At 49.8% G+C, this 16547-nt stretch overlaps 4 protein-coding genes across 4 annotated transcripts; 2 read left to right on the top strand and 2 right to left on the bottom strand.

The window, feature by feature from the left end:
- Positions 1 to 2376: 2376 nt before the first annotated feature.
- Positions 2377 to 3473, bottom strand: BP5553_07067 (Uncharacterized protein; the record flags this gene model as incomplete). Its single annotated transcript, XM_032015690.1, has 3 exons — positions 2377 to 2853; positions 2908 to 3044; positions 3200 to 3473. The coding sequence occupies 3 exons, from the start codon at positions 3471 to 3473 to the stop codon at positions 2377 to 2379; spliced, it is 888 nt and encodes a 295-aa protein (XP_031867959.1).
- A 1674-nt stretch (positions 3474 to 5147) lies between these two features.
- BP5553_07066 (putative alpha-L-arabinofuranosidase B) lies at positions 5148 to 6668 on the top strand (the record flags this gene model as incomplete). Its single annotated transcript, XM_032015689.1, has 1 exon — positions 5148 to 6668. The coding sequence occupies one exon, from the start codon at positions 5148 to 5150 to the stop codon at positions 6666 to 6668; it is 1521 nt and encodes a 506-aa protein (XP_031867958.1).
- A 1291-nt stretch (positions 6669 to 7959) lies between these two features.
- On the bottom strand, positions 7960 to 9079 carry BP5553_07065 (Uncharacterized protein; the record flags this gene model as incomplete). Its single annotated transcript, XM_032015688.1, has 2 exons — positions 7960 to 8702; positions 8785 to 9079. The coding sequence occupies 2 exons, from the start codon at positions 9077 to 9079 to the stop codon at positions 7960 to 7962; spliced, it is 1038 nt and encodes a 345-aa protein (XP_031867957.1).
- Positions 9080 to 9452: 373 nt separating this feature from the next.
- Positions 9453 to 11162, top strand: BP5553_07064 (Uncharacterized protein; the record flags this gene model as incomplete). The annotated part of the gene is made up of 3 exons (XM_032015687.1): positions 9453 to 9878; positions 9932 to 10286; positions 10351 to 11162. 3 exons carry the CDS (start codon positions 9453 to 9455, stop codon positions 11160 to 11162), a joined length of 1593 nt encoding a protein of 530 aa, XP_031867956.1.
- Between the last annotated feature and the right edge of the window lie 5385 nt (positions 11163 to 16547).

Below are 16547 nucleotides of genomic sequence, written 5' to 3'. Positions count from 1 at the left end.
TGAAGAGGCCTTCTCACGTCGTCGTCGCAGTCGAGATCACGAACGATGGAGAGGAGGAGGAGGAAGAAGAAGCGGAAGAGGAGAGGGAGCGAAGGGCAGAGGAAAGGAGGATTTGCTTGGTTGGTTGGCGTGCAGTTGCAACGGTGCAGCGCTGCAGTGTGCACAGTGCAACGGTGGAGCGCAGGCGAGAGCGGTAATTTGGCAGCGCAGCCACTCACAGATCAGCATCCGGGTAAAAAGAGATGGCGATGAACAGAAGCACAATGTTTTGCAGGATCCCCCGGAGATTGAGCAGCCAATTCAGTTCAACTACTTCAAGATCTTCCAGATGCCGCGATTTGCGATTGTCGTATCGTATCGTACCGTATCTCCTATCGCCCACATGGACAAGCTCAAGGCACACAGACAGCGCTTAAGTATCGATGAGAAGTTGAGTGTCTTCTCTCTTGTTGTTTACAATTGGTGACCATCACTCACTCCTCCTTAGCCCCTTCCCCCTGAATCCGCTGTTTCTACTTCGTCCTAACCCTGCAGTCCAGACCTCCCACGGCTTCCCTTCCTCAAGGAGCGCCGAGTTCGTACAGAACCACCAAATCGGACCCTTCGCCGTCCCAATCCGCCCTCCGCAGTCCACAGTCCACAGTCCACAGTACGAATCCTGCTGGAGTACGGTTATGTTATGCTATGCCATGCTATGTCATACGAGCTTGTTTACCTACCTAGGTACCTACGGATCCATGGCCGAATATCTAAAAGGAGACAGAGAGACGGCGTGACCGTCATCCACACGCATCCTCCCTGCGGCTCATCCGGCAGGACCACGACTCAACACAACACATCAGATCAGATCAGGTCAGATCACATTCGCCTGTTCCGGGAACAAATAGGGGAAGTTTATAAGCACAATAATAGTGGTCACTGTTGACAGCCACCTCTTCAAGCGGTGCGGGAAAGGCTCCCTGGACTTCAGATGAACCGAGGGTCGTTTATTTCTTCGGCAGGTTGCAGGTTCGTTCGTGGGTGTTTTGTTTGTTTCGCCGATCATCCGCGGCGATCATACTCGAGATGGGTTAAGGTTTGGTTTGGTTTGATGTGCATCGCCAACATCCCAACCTCTCTTACTTCATGCTTCATGCTTTATGTGTCATGCTCCTTGCAACAATCCCAACAGTTCGTAGTATAAGTACTCAGAATTGTTGCCAGCGCGAGGACGATATTTATTTATTTATTTATTGCACGGCAAACTAGCATTCGTACTCCGGAGAGGGGGACTTCGGATGTCTGTACTATATATTCTTGCGTAGTCTCAAGATATAGGTTGTATATTCTCGACATCATTCGTCCGTTCACCTCTCCTACGCACCCTTCACTCTTCCCAAGCACCAGCATCCCTCGCAATAGTCACAGTTTCAGTATCTAAAAATTACCAATCATTCGCCCCAAATACGAGTGTAAAGAGAGGAAAACCGGAAGATACCGACAAATTAGCATACAGCAGCAGGTATAGGGACCTATAGGTTCCATCCCTACCCTAACATATCCCTAGATTTGATGAGCCTCAAGTCTTCCCTATAGGCACCTAAGTACTTTGTCTCCGAATAATCACGGGACTTGATCCGACCCGGATTTCACGGCTCGAAATGTACTGCAAGCATGGCCATCTTCTCGTGCCTCAGCCAATGAATAACGCCAACGATCCGTTGAACTATTCTGCCATCCGCAAGGTGGTTGTCATCACAGTCGTTGCAGCTTGGACCTTCCTTGGTGCCATATTAGCATCAGCATGATCAATGTCGAGCCAGCCTTCTTTGAAATCACGGCAGAGTTCCACAATGGCGGCTCGCTCACGAAGTACCTGGTAAGAGCCACCCTGTTATCGTATAGCGTTGTGTCTCTTTTCTGGGTAGCAACAGGCAACCGATATGGGGTGCGGCTCGGTTTCTTGCTGCATAGGCGTCTGAGGCGCCAAAGCACCGATGTTTGTTCCCAGAAACACAGTATGCCTTGGACTTCTATCATGCTATTAAAGAAAGGAGCCTGGCCCGGGAGTTAAAGATCACTCGAGTGTCAGGGGGTGGCCGCGCCAAAGTCCACCGGTACAATCCCAGCTGTCTACACATCTGCTATACTATCCATTCACAAGTTTCGTGTTTGTATTTATGTATCAATTCCGATATCTTCACCACCTAGTTGTGGGGCTTGGGACCGCCTACTTCTCATTGTACCTAACTGTCACCGGCTACATCCTCGTAAGCCTTACTTTATATAACTCACGAAAGTGATTCAACTAACTGCTATATCCCAGACAACCCAGTCTATCTCTAACGCCGAAGTACATAAGTAGAGGCTAGTCTAATATAAATGCGAGAACCCACATCACGCAAATTTGACACCATTCCTCAGAGTTCCAATCTGCGAAATCTGCACCTCCATCACATTTCCTGGAACCAGATATCGCGGTGGGTTTAATCCTGCACCAACGCCACCCGGCGTGCCCGTCATAATGACGCTTCCCTTCTGGAGTGTCGTCCCACTGCTCAAGTAAGAGATCAGGTACGCGCAACCAAAGAGCAAGTCCCCTACAGACTCATCTTGCCTCACTTCGCCGTCCACAATCGTCTTCAGGTGGAGCTTGGCAGGGTCTTCGATCAGTTCCGAGTTGACCAGGCATGGGCCCAGTGGTGCAAATGTGTCAAATCCCTTGCTGAATCCCCATTGGGGAATTCGACCGGCGAATGCGGGGTCTCTTTGCAATTTGCGGGAGGAAATGTCGTTCCCGCAGGTGTAGGCTGCCACGTATGATAGCGCATCGGCTTCCGACACGTCTTTACAATCGCGGCCGATGACGATGCACTAGGAATAGGTGTCAGTGGATTCGTGGTGGGTAGAGAGGGAGGGGAGAAATACCAGTTCGCCCTCGTAGTCTGCTTGATCATCCTGGCATATTTTGGGGATAACGACGTCTGCCTCGTGGTCGGTGATACAGGGCGTAGGCTTGAAGAAGATAAATGGAAATGGAGGAGGTGAGCGGCCTGCCTCTTTGACTATAGATTTTATAAATAAGCTGCTGTTTGGAATATTGTAGAGGGGTAGACAGGAAATTTTGGGACACTCAAGAGAGAGATCCTGGGTCCCAAATAATGGCCCAAGGTCTCTGTCTCTGTGTACCCTTAATCTTGCAATGGTAATGGAGCCTTACTGTGCTTTGCGTAATTCAGCCCAACGCATCTCAGTATTGGGACATCATCTTGAGCTAGTGGGCCCAGCAGCTTCTTCACTGTAACTTTCTCGTCTGACACTGTAGTCTTCCCAGTTGTATCGTAGGGGTCATCTCCAACTATAACCTTCGCCTGCAGCTTGGTTTCCGCCGTGGTAGTGCCAAGATCGAAGTTAGGTGAGGGAAGTAGAGGCTCGCCGCGTAGGATTCGGCCATCCGTGGCGACAAATCGAATCAATCGTTTCCAGACAACCATTTTTGCAAGTGCTTTCTTTTTGCTTTGTACAGATAAAAGGATAGGTATTTTTTTGAAGGTGTATGAAATATAACTACGACGAGGCTATCATATTAGATCATTATTGAGAGCTGGCGGCCAAGCTAGGCCACCGGCCCCGGGGAGTCGTCGGGAACAAAAATGCAATGTTTACGGAAGGGAACCAGAAGTTCCAGGACAATGTTTCTAAACCCCGCGTTTGAGACCCCTGACTGCACCAAGAATCAGATTGCGGCGCCGGACCCGGGTGCTGGACCCCGCGATACATTCGTCATACTCTATACTTTGTTTTCAGTGGGCGGGGGTAGATCGGGATATGGGAAACCACAACGGTATTGGGGGCGGGGTAAATTCGGCCCGTGGCGACATAGATAGATAGTCGGCCGGTTCAAATGATAACACCAGGAAGAGGGGTCAGACTCTAAGATTAGCAGAGCCTGAGCATCCGGAGCACGCCCTGATCCAGCCTGCGCACTACACGTAATGTAGAACCCATCTTGGCCTCTTATATGGCCCAGCTATACTTTTTTTAACCCGAGTTTTGCTCGGGAATTCGTTTCTGCTCCCTTATAAAGTTCCTGCTAGAGCAATTTTAGATCCCTCTTGCAAAGACGATTATATAGAATTATTAGATTAAGCGATGCAGATGGAGCTGAAGACGCTGGAGGCGGAAGCTTCCCCCTTTGACAATGTATCGATCCAATTCGCATCTGGGATAGGTCTGCTGGTCATCGATACATGATTGTAGTATCGATGTCTCGGATTTCCAGAGCCTAGGAGTAAAGTGAGGCTATTGTAACAAATAGATGAATGTTGATATCGATGACGGTGGTGGTGGTAGCGGTTATGTAGCATCATGCAGGTAAGGCACCTTACCTGCCTAAGGTAGGTACGCTTGGTTGGTCGCCTCCGCTCCGCGTTACCCATGCCTGTACTTATAAACACAAGGAAAATACTTATTTTAATAGTAATAATACGTGCGAAGAAGTAGGCCCCAAATGGAGGTACTTCGATATCTAAGAGCGATGAATAAGTGCTTGGGCGAGTGCATACCTTTTACATGCACAATGTCCTTGGCAACACAATTCGGCAGTTATTAGCCGACCACGGATTCTGATATTGGATATAAACTATATGCGGCTATTAGATCCGCCGTTTACTCCGCAGATCTAATTGCTAAGATTGGCCTGCGTGCTGCTAATTGGCGCGCCTAGTACATCTCTACATCTGGGGTAAAAGTGCTGCCAGATTACCTAGGTACCCTAGCATACTTAATCACTCATTGGAATATCTGAAGACGACGAGTTGAACGGAACGTTTTATTCCACCTCTGATGCCCTGCTCGTGCAACGCTGGAGAGCGACAGCACCATTTCGACGGGGTTATCTGGGGCCGTTCCGAATGCACCCCGCAGAAAGGTACTCGAGGCGGTATCCTGGGCGAAAAATGTATACTCTGTCGATAATTACTGGAGGAATTCTCCACCGCTTTAGCAACGCGTGCCACTCTTAATATGGAAAACGGACATGTCAACAGATCTGATGATGGTTAAAAAAAACACGCCCGACACCACGCGGCTTAAAACCCTACGAAGCAGCTGTTCTGCTTCGGTGGCCGTCCCAGCTCCTCGTTGAAGATTTCCAAAAGTGATCGGCCATGTTCTCACGACTAAGCTTCGAACGCGTCTGCGTGCTCGCCCTCGGCCTTGTTGCCACGGGCTCCCTCGTCGCTGCTGGGCCCTGTGACCTCTACTCCTCCGGTGGCACGCCCTGCGTCGCTGCCCACAGTACCACTCGAGCCCTATACAGCGCCTACAGCGGCCCCCTCTACCAAGTGCAACGCGCCTCCGACGGTACCACGACCACCATCGCGCCGCTGTCCGCTGGTGGTGTCGCCAATGCCGCAACCCAAGACTCGTTCTGTGCCAGCACGACCTGCCTCATCACCATTATCTACGACCAGTCCGGCCGCGGCAATCATCTCACCCAGGCGCCGCCCGGCGGCTTCCCCGGTCCCGAATCCAATGGCTACGACAACCTGGCCAGCGCGACAGGCGCCCCGGTCACGCTGAACGGCCAGAAGGCGTACGGCGTCTTCATCTCGCCCGGCACCGGCTACCGCAACAATGCGGTCCGCGGCACGGCGACCGGCGACGCGGCGGAGGGCATGTACGCGGTGCTCGACGGGACTCACTACAATGGCGGCTGCTGCTTCGACTACGGCAACGCCGAGACCAACAGTCTCGATACGGGCAACGGCCACATGGAGGCCATCTACTTTGGCGACAACACCGGCTGGGGTTCCGGCTCCGGCAGCGGCCCTTGGATCATGGCCGATCTCGAGAACGGCCTGTTCTCGGGCGCCAGCGCTCGCCAGAACGCGGGCAACCCGTCCATCATCGACCGGTTCGTCACGGCCGTCGTCAAGGGGGGGCCAAACCAGTGGGCAATCCGCGGCGCCAACGCTGCGTCCGGCTCGCTGTCGACGTTCTACAGCGGCGTGCGCCCAAGCGTGTCTGGCTACAACCCCATGCACAAAGAGGGCGCCATCATTCTCGGCATTGGCGGCGACAACAGCGTCAGCGCCCAGGGCACGTTCTACGAGGGCGTGATGACCGCCGGTTATCCGTCCGATGCCACCGAGGACTCGGTGCAGGCGGACATCGTCGCTGCCAAATACGCTATCACGTCGTTGACCAGCGGACCGGCGCTCACGGTCGGCTCCTCGATCTCGCTGCGGGCTACCACGCCCTCCTTCACGACACGCTACATCGCACACACCGGCTCCGCCGTCAACACCCAGGTCGTCTCGTCGTCCAGCACCACCGCCCTGAAACAGCAGGCGAGCTGGATAGTTCGTACCGGCCTTGCCAACAGCGCCTGCTTCTCGTTCGAGTCCAAGGACACCCCCGGCAGCTATATCCGGCACTATAACTTCGAGCTCCTGCTCAACGCCAACGACGGCACCAAGCTGTTCCACGAAGACGCCACCTTCTGCCCGCAGGCCGGCCTCAACGGCCAGGGCAGCTCGATTCGGTCCTGGAGCTATCCCACCCGCTATTTCCGCCACTACAACAACGGGCTCTACGCTGCGAGCAACGGCGGCGTGGACACATTTGACGCTGCCGCTTCATTCAACGACGACGTGAGCTGGGTGGTGAGCACCGGCTTCGCTTGACTCCTGTACAAGTTAGTTTAGCTCCTTCTTATGCTTTGTTCACTAGCATCAATGGGCTGGAATAGGAAAAGACGTTTAGCAAAAAACGAAAGTCTATAGCAAACAGTAATAAACTTCTCTCTCTGAATGAAATTCCTGATTGCTATAAGCAGTGGCCCGTAGCATAACGTAGCTCTATTTTTATAGAGGTCCAATTCGGGATCTTTGGGAGCCTCTTTAAGCTGCGAGGAATAACCAAAGTAAACGGCTGCACAGTCGAATAACTATAGTTGATATCAGTCCAGCGGGCGTAGCAGGCCGAGAAGAGCCGGTACACGGCTCCTTTGATAGAGTGGCGATCTGTAGAATAATCATGGCCCATTTACAATCTGCGATACTTCAGGCTGCGCTGCTATTACCTCTCGTTTATGTTCTGGGGAAGAAAAAATGTACTGGATTTACCAGAGGTATTGTATATGACTAGGTCTTTTGAATCGCTGTTCGCTAACATCTCGTATATAATTCGTCGTCGCCATATTTGTGAGCCATGATGTGAGGTCGATAGCGACTGACGTTGAAATGCGGTTGGACCTGAGCCAATCAGACTCGCCTATTTCCTTAGACCCACTCGCGTTGTGTTAAACGCGCAAAAGAGACGCGGACTTCGCGATATAAAGTGACAAAAGAAATACTGTCTTTTTTTAATTTTTAAAAAAATGGTTTGGTGACAGAGGTCACTGGTACAGAAGTACCCTATTATACCGTCAATCTCGGGGTGCCTTGAGCGGACAGGCGGACGTTTGTTTTGCTTAAGGCCAGACGGCTACCAGGACCCGGCCCCCAACGATGCTATAGCCCTAATCCCCCAGTTTCCCACTCGGCCATCCCGGCCTATTTATTTTAAAGGAATATGCTTATTCTATATTATATAGTTACGTTTCGGTTTGTGCCCGACTTAGCAAGTCAGCCCGCCTTTTCACCTACAGCCAGATCATGTGACATTTGACTGCTTACTCAGCACTGCCTGGGGATTCTCTTTCCCTGACGGGCTTCTCCTATTCCGTTCCGACTCAAATACTATCACATCTTGATCTTACACCTACCCACGCTGCCACGCAAGACATAGGGAAGTTGAAGTTGGAACAGGAAATGTGTTTGTCAGAATACGGATCATACTACTCATTTGGATTATAATGCCTAATTCATACATGCCAGACACGAAAACAGTTGCAAGCCAATATCAATTCATTACTCCTACATACATGTCAACATGTTGTTTGTCTTTGGTTCGCTTCTCTTGCACAATCACTCCTTAATGTGGAGTCGCTAAAGTTGCAATATCCGTCTCATCAGTCCTGTACATTCCCAGCGCGTTCAACATGGGCTTATCGTCAAAACGATACAAGTATACCGTTTCCCCCTCATCCGCAAAGTGCTGGTACTTATACCACGCAGGAATGCAGAAAGTGTCCCCTTTCTTCCACACTAACTTCTCACCATTGATGATGGTGTAACCGGACCCCTCGATCACATGGTTGACAGACGAAGCCGTCTCCTGCACAGCAGGCGACTGTTTCCCAGGATCTAAACGTTCGGCGCACCCACCCAATGTCTTCGAAACCTCACTCCCATCAGCTCTCAGGTACCTCTTCACCGTCCAGTCGCCTGCTTCCTCGTCAAGGGACTTCTTCATCCTCGCCCATGGGAACACAATCGGGCTCGCACTCGTGTCCACGTCCTTGGCAGGATACCTGCTCTCTTGGTAGTGCTCCACAAAGTGCACCGGGAAATGTACGAAGTTGGGGAGATCTAGCCCATCGAGCCAGATCATCGGCCCAGATCCGTCCTTTCCATGGTCGTGCCAGTTCCATGTAGGTGTCAGAATGACATCGCCACGGGTCATGCCAATACGTCGACCATGAACGGCAGTGAAGCCGCCTTGGCCTTCGATAATGAAGCGCATAGCAAAAGCTGTGTGGCGATGAGCAGGGGCCGTTTCATTGGGCATAACCAGTTGGAGACCGGCGTAGAGGGTGTCTGTTGTGTATGGTGCAGCTATAGATGTATCAGTAAGTGGTGCTCGTCATGATTTCTTTTGTCATCGATATCAGTGTCGGATCATGAGGGGTGCACATACTTCGCGCCGGATTAACTAACATGGCCACCCTCCGTTCGGCCTGCTTCTCAGTGATCAACTCCCCAGCACGCAGTAGATCTGGTCTGATCTTCTGGTAGTCCCAAAGATGTGGCACCGCTGTGGGGTTTGGAAGAGGCGGGTTGAGTTTGGCCATCTGTGCCCATAGTGGTTTGGTGTGGTTCGATTCTAGATTGGCGAGGAGTGTATCCTCGGCCGTTGGAGACACAATAGCGCCATTTTCTTTGCTCGCAGGGAGGTGCACAGTGGAAGTGGTTGTTTGGGTTTGTGAAGCCATTTTTGCTTAGTGATATTTGATCAACTACGCTTAAAGAGCGAGGAGTGTTGATAATCGGAGGTGGCAGATAATTTATGGGGGAAAAGAGTCTAGGACGGTATGTTATATGATCTTCATACACGATCAATATATCCATGAAATATACTTGGCGATATGATGGTAAGAGTCGCACAAGGTGCTTACGATGCTCTGACATGTGTGTCGTGGGGTCGGGGATAGAACGGATCAGATAATTCGCGATAGTCCGGGGAGAGAGCGGAGATAACCCGCCGGCAGCGCCGAGGGAGGAATAACGCAGCCGTAGAGCTGCATTATTCTATCTTCCCCCGCGGACTTAGGGCCGAGACTGTAAAGTCGTCATGTTCTTATCAACATGTTCGGCAATTCAAGAATTCGTCGTGAAGGTCAAGGCGTTCATAACCGTGATCCTGTCGCTGACCTCTTGAGAAAGTTGAAAGCTTCCAAGACACTTCAACATATAACAAATATAACAAACACCTCAAAAATAATGGCACCAAGCTTAGAAGACACCTCAGTCAGCAATGGCGTAGATAGTTATGCCAAGAGCCCTGCAACACGGGTCGTCATACCCACTCCAATACATCCAACTCGATCCCTACAATTTCTAGAGAAATTAAATGGCGAAGGGAATAACACCACTCACCATCCTCTACAAGCCAAAGTCAAACTTCGGGTTGGCATTGTAGGCGCAGGGTTAGGTGGTCTGTCATGCGCAATAGCTCTGGCTCGGCGAGGTCATGAAGTTGTAGTCTTTGAGCAAGCTACCAAACTAGGAGAGGTTCGTTTGTATTCAGTGTTTCTTGTCCAAAGGATCATACTAATTCAAGCCAGGTTGGAGCAGGCATACAAATACCCTCGAATTCAGCCCGTCTGCTCCAGTCTTGGGGTCTTGAACCATTTTTGGGTCCACATGTCGTGGAACCAGATGGAATGACATTCCGCCGTTGGGAGAATGGGGATCCCATAGGTTACACGAAGCTAGTACCGGATTTCCGAGAGAACTTCAAGGCACCATACTATGTAGTGCATCGAGCTCATTTCCATACGGCACTATATGAGAGAGCTTTGGAGCTAGGTGTCACGGTGAAAGTTGCGAGTCGTGTCGAGGAGTATGATACAGCTGCCCCGAGTCTCAAACTGGCTAATGGAGAGGAATTTAATGCCGATCTGATTGTGGCCGCTGATGGTACGTTTCCAATGCCTTATAATTCAACTAAGATACGATTACTATAATACTAATACGTCCCTAGGGGTCAAATCTGCTGCCAGGAAATTAGTACTTGGAGGCAAAGATGCTCCAGTCCGATCAACCGGCTTTGCTGCGTATAGGGCCACAGTTGATGTCGAGAAAATGAAAGCAGACCCGGAACTTTCCTGGTTACTCGAGAAGCCATCTCTCAATATCTGGATTGGCGAAGACCGTCACGTCATGACGTACACCATTGCTGCGGGCAAGTCTTTTAACATGGTCCTTTCCCACGTTGATGCGACGGATCCCTTGACCTGGAAGCCAGAAACCGCTATCCCCGACATGCGCAGGGAGTTCTCGGGTTGGGACTCACGGTTGGTCAAAATCATCAACATGATCGAGAAAACTATTAAATGGCCGTTGTTATCTGGTCCTGCTTTGAAGACCTGGATTGCGCCAGGCAAGAAAGTCCTGATCATGGGCGATGCTGCACATGCGATGGTGCCATACATGTCACAGGGAGCGGCGATGGCAGTTGAAGACGGTGGTGCACTTGCTACAGTTTTGTCACTTATCGATGATGCAAGTGAGATCCCAGCAGCTCTTGAATCTTTTGAGAAAGAGCGAATCAAGAGAGGGGGTGCAATGCAACAGGCAAGCTTGCTTAATGGGAAGCTGTGGCATTTCGCCGATGGTCCTGAGCAGAGGCTAAGAGACGAATCCATGAGGCCGGAGGTGGAGGGGAGGAGCTTCAGCTGGAGTGCGAACCAGTGGAGTGACCCGGTTACGCAGTGGTGGGCATATGGGTATGATGCAGAAGAAGAAATGGAGATAGCTTGGGCGAGGGACCAGGAATCGACCAAGAGTTATTGATACCAACAAAGCAAATGGAAATGCAAATCCTTTCATGTAAAAACCTTTTGCCGCTGACCATGAATCATTCAAGATATGATTTAGGATCACGCTCGACGCCCCGGCCACAGCGATTATACCAACAAGATAGTACCTGTTCACCTCTACATGGTTAATTTGCTGTTTTTTCTATAATAGAGATTTGCCCAGTTCTAACTGGCTATTGGTGAGGGTGGGTTAGGCCCAGGTGTTAGGTGTTATATGTATATATATATGTTACATTTTTATCCATGTGTTTTTGATTCAGGTGTATGAACCATTGAATCACGAGATGAGTGAGGCGACAAGCACACCGACATATCTTACCACAGTTTATGGGGGGACACAATGTATATTTAGCAAATACCCCAGTAAGTCCGTCTCATTTTGGTGACGTTATCATATATGAAATGGGAATCGAAACCCTATGGAGTATTGCAAGGTTGCGTATGTTGGTCTGTGTTCGGATATTCCTCGTTGTGTAGAATACTCTCTCGTTGTAGAGTTCATTATTAATATGTATGTACATAGAGTCGATGTTGGCAGTTCGTCCTATTAGAGAAGATGAAAGCAATTTACGAACATACAGTGAGCACTTTATGCTAATTCCAGGAGCTCGGTGGTAGACATACTCCCAAGCCGGTTCTGCATTGGCGACGTAGTAATTCATCTGATAGCCAAGGATGTATTTTCCATCTTGATTCTTACTGCCGACTCGTGTATATATATCATACGGAATTTATGGAATTCCTAAAACCGCCCCGACGCTTTAGGTTTTCGGACTTTTAGATAACTAAGGATTCTCGATGGCGAGTCGTGCCTCCCTCTTATTGCTATATGAATGAATGCTATTCATACACCTCCGCTCTTCCAAACGATTCAAATATGATAATGGCTGATGCTCATATTTTCCAGAGAGAGTCACTGAGCGACAATAATAAGTCTGCTAATGATTATCCTACTCGGGCTAGCTTTATTTGTACGTTTAAAACGCTGGTTCCAGCACTGGATTTATAATCAAGCACTACGATTGGATTATCTACTGTGCGCATTAAGTTGCACGTTTCGGGCCAAGATTTTAACGTTTCCGCTGGTCTTCTAATGCTAAAAAGCTCGAAGGTTGCTATGGGTGCAAGAACAGCAAGACAGATACTGTGCTATCTTGCGGATTTCCTATAATCACATTTCTATCGCTGACCCATAGGCAATAAATCAGATATGTGGACATAAGGCGGGATTCTTAAAAGACACCTTTTTATAAAAATAAGCACCGCGCCCTCAAATTCTCTGACTTTATAGTTAACCTCTATGGATCCTTTAATCAAGTAGTCCCCGTATTGTTTAATACTCGTGATTTGAATTTTGAACATCTATCAATGAAAACAAAGGCACGTCAATCTTGCCTTCTCCATACGAAACTTGTATAACTCTGAAGAGCACCGCACAGCAGAGACTCCCTCCGCTCGCAAAGACCTGACGAGGTTCCTCCTCAATGCCAAAGTCACCGGGATTATTGCTAAAGTAACCCTTCTCAATTAGACCACGGGCATGTGCAGGTAGAAAGTAAGCATATTAACATGGTAATTACCACTGATACAACCAAATTTTTATACCTAGAGATGTCCAAAACTCTTGCAACAAATTTCCGTCTCTTTCGGCTTAAGCGCACTATTTCAGGTCCATTCGAGACAAGATAAAATTTATCTCTTTAAGTCACCGAGTACAACGTGGAAAGCAGTTTGCGAGTCTCAAGTGCAGCGAATTAAAGCACCAACTAGCAACAGAAATGCTTCTTGAACAAATTGGTCCTGTGACTATTAGCACTTCATCTACACTGGAATGACTTAAAACGGCTCTATATCCGAGAAAACGTGTACTCAATCTTCTCCGAGCAACTTAACGTTTTAATTCATCAAAGGGGACGGCGTGGTTTCAAGAAGTCAGTCTTGAATAATGGCATGGGCATAGCTACTTCAGAACGCGCAGGTATTTGTAGGATTCAAGGAGCGTTTGAACTGTACAGATTATATTTAAAGTAGCTTAATGGATATATATATGCATGTATAATAAAGGACTAAGATGACATTTTTCGATGGATTTCTAGCGGTGGACGGGGGGTTTTTTTTATTTTATTCGGCTTATTAGTAAGTATACTCTATACCTTTGACACCTCTCTCTCTATTTGCCTCCCAAGTGTTATTATTATTTTAAGAACGGGCTAGAATTTATTTTATTGAGATGGTAGCAAAATGTTCTTCTGGAATATAAAGATGTGTTTCTTAGATTTCGGGCGTTTCGGAGCTGTCATATACGACACGATCGGGAACTACATGTATGAAAATCGATTAAATTGCCAGATTCCTAATACCCAAGGCGTTAATTCCAAGATAACAATAATTAAAGCTGTCCGCCAATTCGCCCCATTGATATGTATTATATAACACTGTTGGGATGTAAACTCTGGTTGGGAAACCTGGTCAGATCGTGAAAAAGGAACGAAAATAGAGAGAAGCTACGACTACGAGGTTAAATAGGCAAAACCACAGACTTGCCTTGATATTCTAAATGGATATATGAAACCATAGAGTGCGAGTATGCCGGATTATTGCCTAGCCAGATCGATTCCGGCTCTACTTCGTACCCCAAGGCTCTCGTACGGTCTCCACCCACCGGGGGTGAGCGCTGTTCGGCACGGATACATGCCATGGGCCTGATCTGCGATCGCCCCGTCCAAGCTCGATCCACCTTTTTTTATTTGTTTTGCACATTACAGACGCGGAACGGAAGGAATGAATGTTTATCGGTGGTGTCTCGATAAGGTATCAAGCCGATCATCTGCTGGCCCCTTCTAGATTGATTTCCCTCGACCGGGCGAGGAACACTCTGTACGCGAGGCTTGATGCGGTGATGATGGGGGTGATTCTGCATTGCGGAGGAGGCACCGGAGGCCGGCACCAGTGGAACTGCTGGGAGTACGACGATCTACGCCATACATGGAAGCGGGTACATCAGATAGATAACGGCATTCATCTGGGATTGTCCGATGGGATGTTTTCCCTCCTTCACCGAGGCCATCGCCGTGGCTCGAAGTATGCACGTAGGCGAGGCGCCTGGCAGTTGGGGCCAATGGCCGTCAAGTCCCGATAGTTTCCATCTCCGTACCAACTTTGCTTTGTTTCGAAACGGACATCGTTGAATGGGGCCTTGGGACGTTTCCACAATTCCAAACAGATATCAGATGCAACTTGGTCAAGCTTGAATGGAGCCCCGGGCAACAGCGGGTCAGAGCGCAGTGTTCGTACGACACAGACACAGCGCTCGCTGCTTCACAGGGAGCAAGCAGGTTGAAGGCCGGGGGCGAGCGATGGATATGCACCACGCGTGCCACGGAACACCATCAATACCGCTTTTGCGGTCTCACAGTCTCGCACACCCGTATGCTGCCTCCCGCCGGCCTGGCCCTCTTGTCGACCATCAGCACTTCGTACTGCGTACTGCTATCGTAATGACTCGGCTGTGCCATCCATCCTGTCATGCAAGAGGGCTTGGTTGACAGCGAGGAGGCTGCTGGTAGCTAAGGTACCTAGGTAGGTAGCCAGCCATCTGGCTTCCTCCGTTTCGATAGAGTAGTAGAGCCGTGAGGGGGAACCTGAATAATTCCAAGAACTAGTTTTACCTTCCCAATGGTGCTGTTTTGCTTTGCTTTGGGAAATGCGTCGGCTTAAGGGAGAGATGGACGGGCCTTTTTTTCTTTCTTGGTGTCTATCTGTCTTCCATGCGTGCTGAAGAGGGGTCCAAGCCGTGTCCCGATTTGGCTTGGGGGGGGGGGGGCGATCGATCTTCTGGGGATGGCTGATTCCTGGAGGTGATGGCGTCAAAAAGGGATTTTATGCCTGCGCATGCTCCGTCGAGGTGAAACACTCTTTTCCTGCGTTGCGCTGGGCGGCGTCGTTGCGGTCCGAGGCTGTGTTGAGAATAAATAGATGAGAGAGGGTACATGTATAGTACCAAGTACCAAGGTAGGATTGATTGCCTGGTTGAGATCGGTTAAGGAGTAAGGAGTAAGGAGTAAGGAGTAAGGAGCAGCGTAGGGAGTATTGGCGATTAGTCTACCTACGTAGGGACACAATTCTATACCTTTGTACGAAGTACCCCGTACTGTAGTCTTTAGGCTTTCTTTTTTAGATGCGATCTTGCTTATTCCTTGCTCACCGTATGAGATTCCCAGCTAGATCCCCGAAACCAAAAGTCCAGCCCGCCAGCCAGCCAGCCAGGGCGACGATAGCGGTATGAGGCTCGCGGGGTTCGGGCGCACACCCGCCTGAGGTCAGCTTCATGCGCGTCAAACTGGGTGAATTCCTCCGAGTGGACTGGATGGATGGATGGGAGGGGAGGGGATTATCAGCAATGAGCAGGAGCGTTCCCGAGAATGTGGCTGACCGGAGCAGGAATGTGGATGGTGTACGAAGTCCGAAGTACGAAGAAGGTGTATTGAATGGTGTCCTCCGTAAGTGCTACCGCAGCTGGAGGTTGTTTAGCTATCACGGAGTAGTTGTTTTTCACTTGGTACTTGGTGCTTGGTGCTTGGTACTGCACGAAGCACTGTACTGTTCCTGGGCTACGAAAGGGCCGCCGCCCCCTAATATGGCACGATCTCCGCTAGGGCGGCCTCGGGGGCCATAAGGCTTAGATCATCGGGTGGCGGAGGGTGGAGGGTGGAGGGTGGAGGGCGACTAGGAAATTAGCACCGGGAGTTAAAAATATAAAACAGGTTCTTAGTCCTGATACCACCTTGATAGAAATATCCAACATCCAACATCCAACGTCCTCAAGGTCGTCCGTAGTATATAACACTAGGTAGGTAGCGTAGCGTAGTGTAGTAGATAAGAACCGACACCTACAAACCTCGTATACGTAGCGCAGCGCAGCGCAGCGCCGCACGGCGAGTCGTCCGTGCTGTGTTACAAGTTACCACTGGCAAGAGAGGAACGAGTACGAACGTACGGAGTAGGCAGCACTTAGGCTGCACCTGTACCGTCTGTACTTGAGTCTTGAGAGTTGCGCTGATCCTGTTTATCAAGCTTTGGCAGGGCCCGGGGGACGCACCAGGAGTACTCAGTACCACCAAAGGAGGTAATGCAACACGAGAGAGGCGCACTGCAAATGTAACGAGCAGATCCTTCGTTGGCGGCGCAGAGGCGTATATAGGTCTTCACTGGCCAAGAACCATCTCGTACTAGAGTCTAGACAGTGCTCATGCCGGGGCTCTAGGCGCCTAGTTGCCCGGAGTCCGTATTCTCTCCGTAGTTGTTATGTTAGGTGTTAGATGCCTACAAAGTACGCAGTCTCAAGGATCAGATATTGTAC

Source organism: Venustampulla echinocandica (assembly GCF_003357145.1).
Source record: "Venustampulla echinocandica strain BP 5553 chromosome Unknown scaffold_5, whole genome shotgun sequence".
Classification (NCBI taxonomy): domain Eukaryota; kingdom Fungi; phylum Ascomycota; class Leotiomycetes; order Helotiales; family Pleuroascaceae; genus Venustampulla; species Venustampulla echinocandica.
This window is presented reverse-complemented; position numbering and strand designations above follow the sequence as displayed.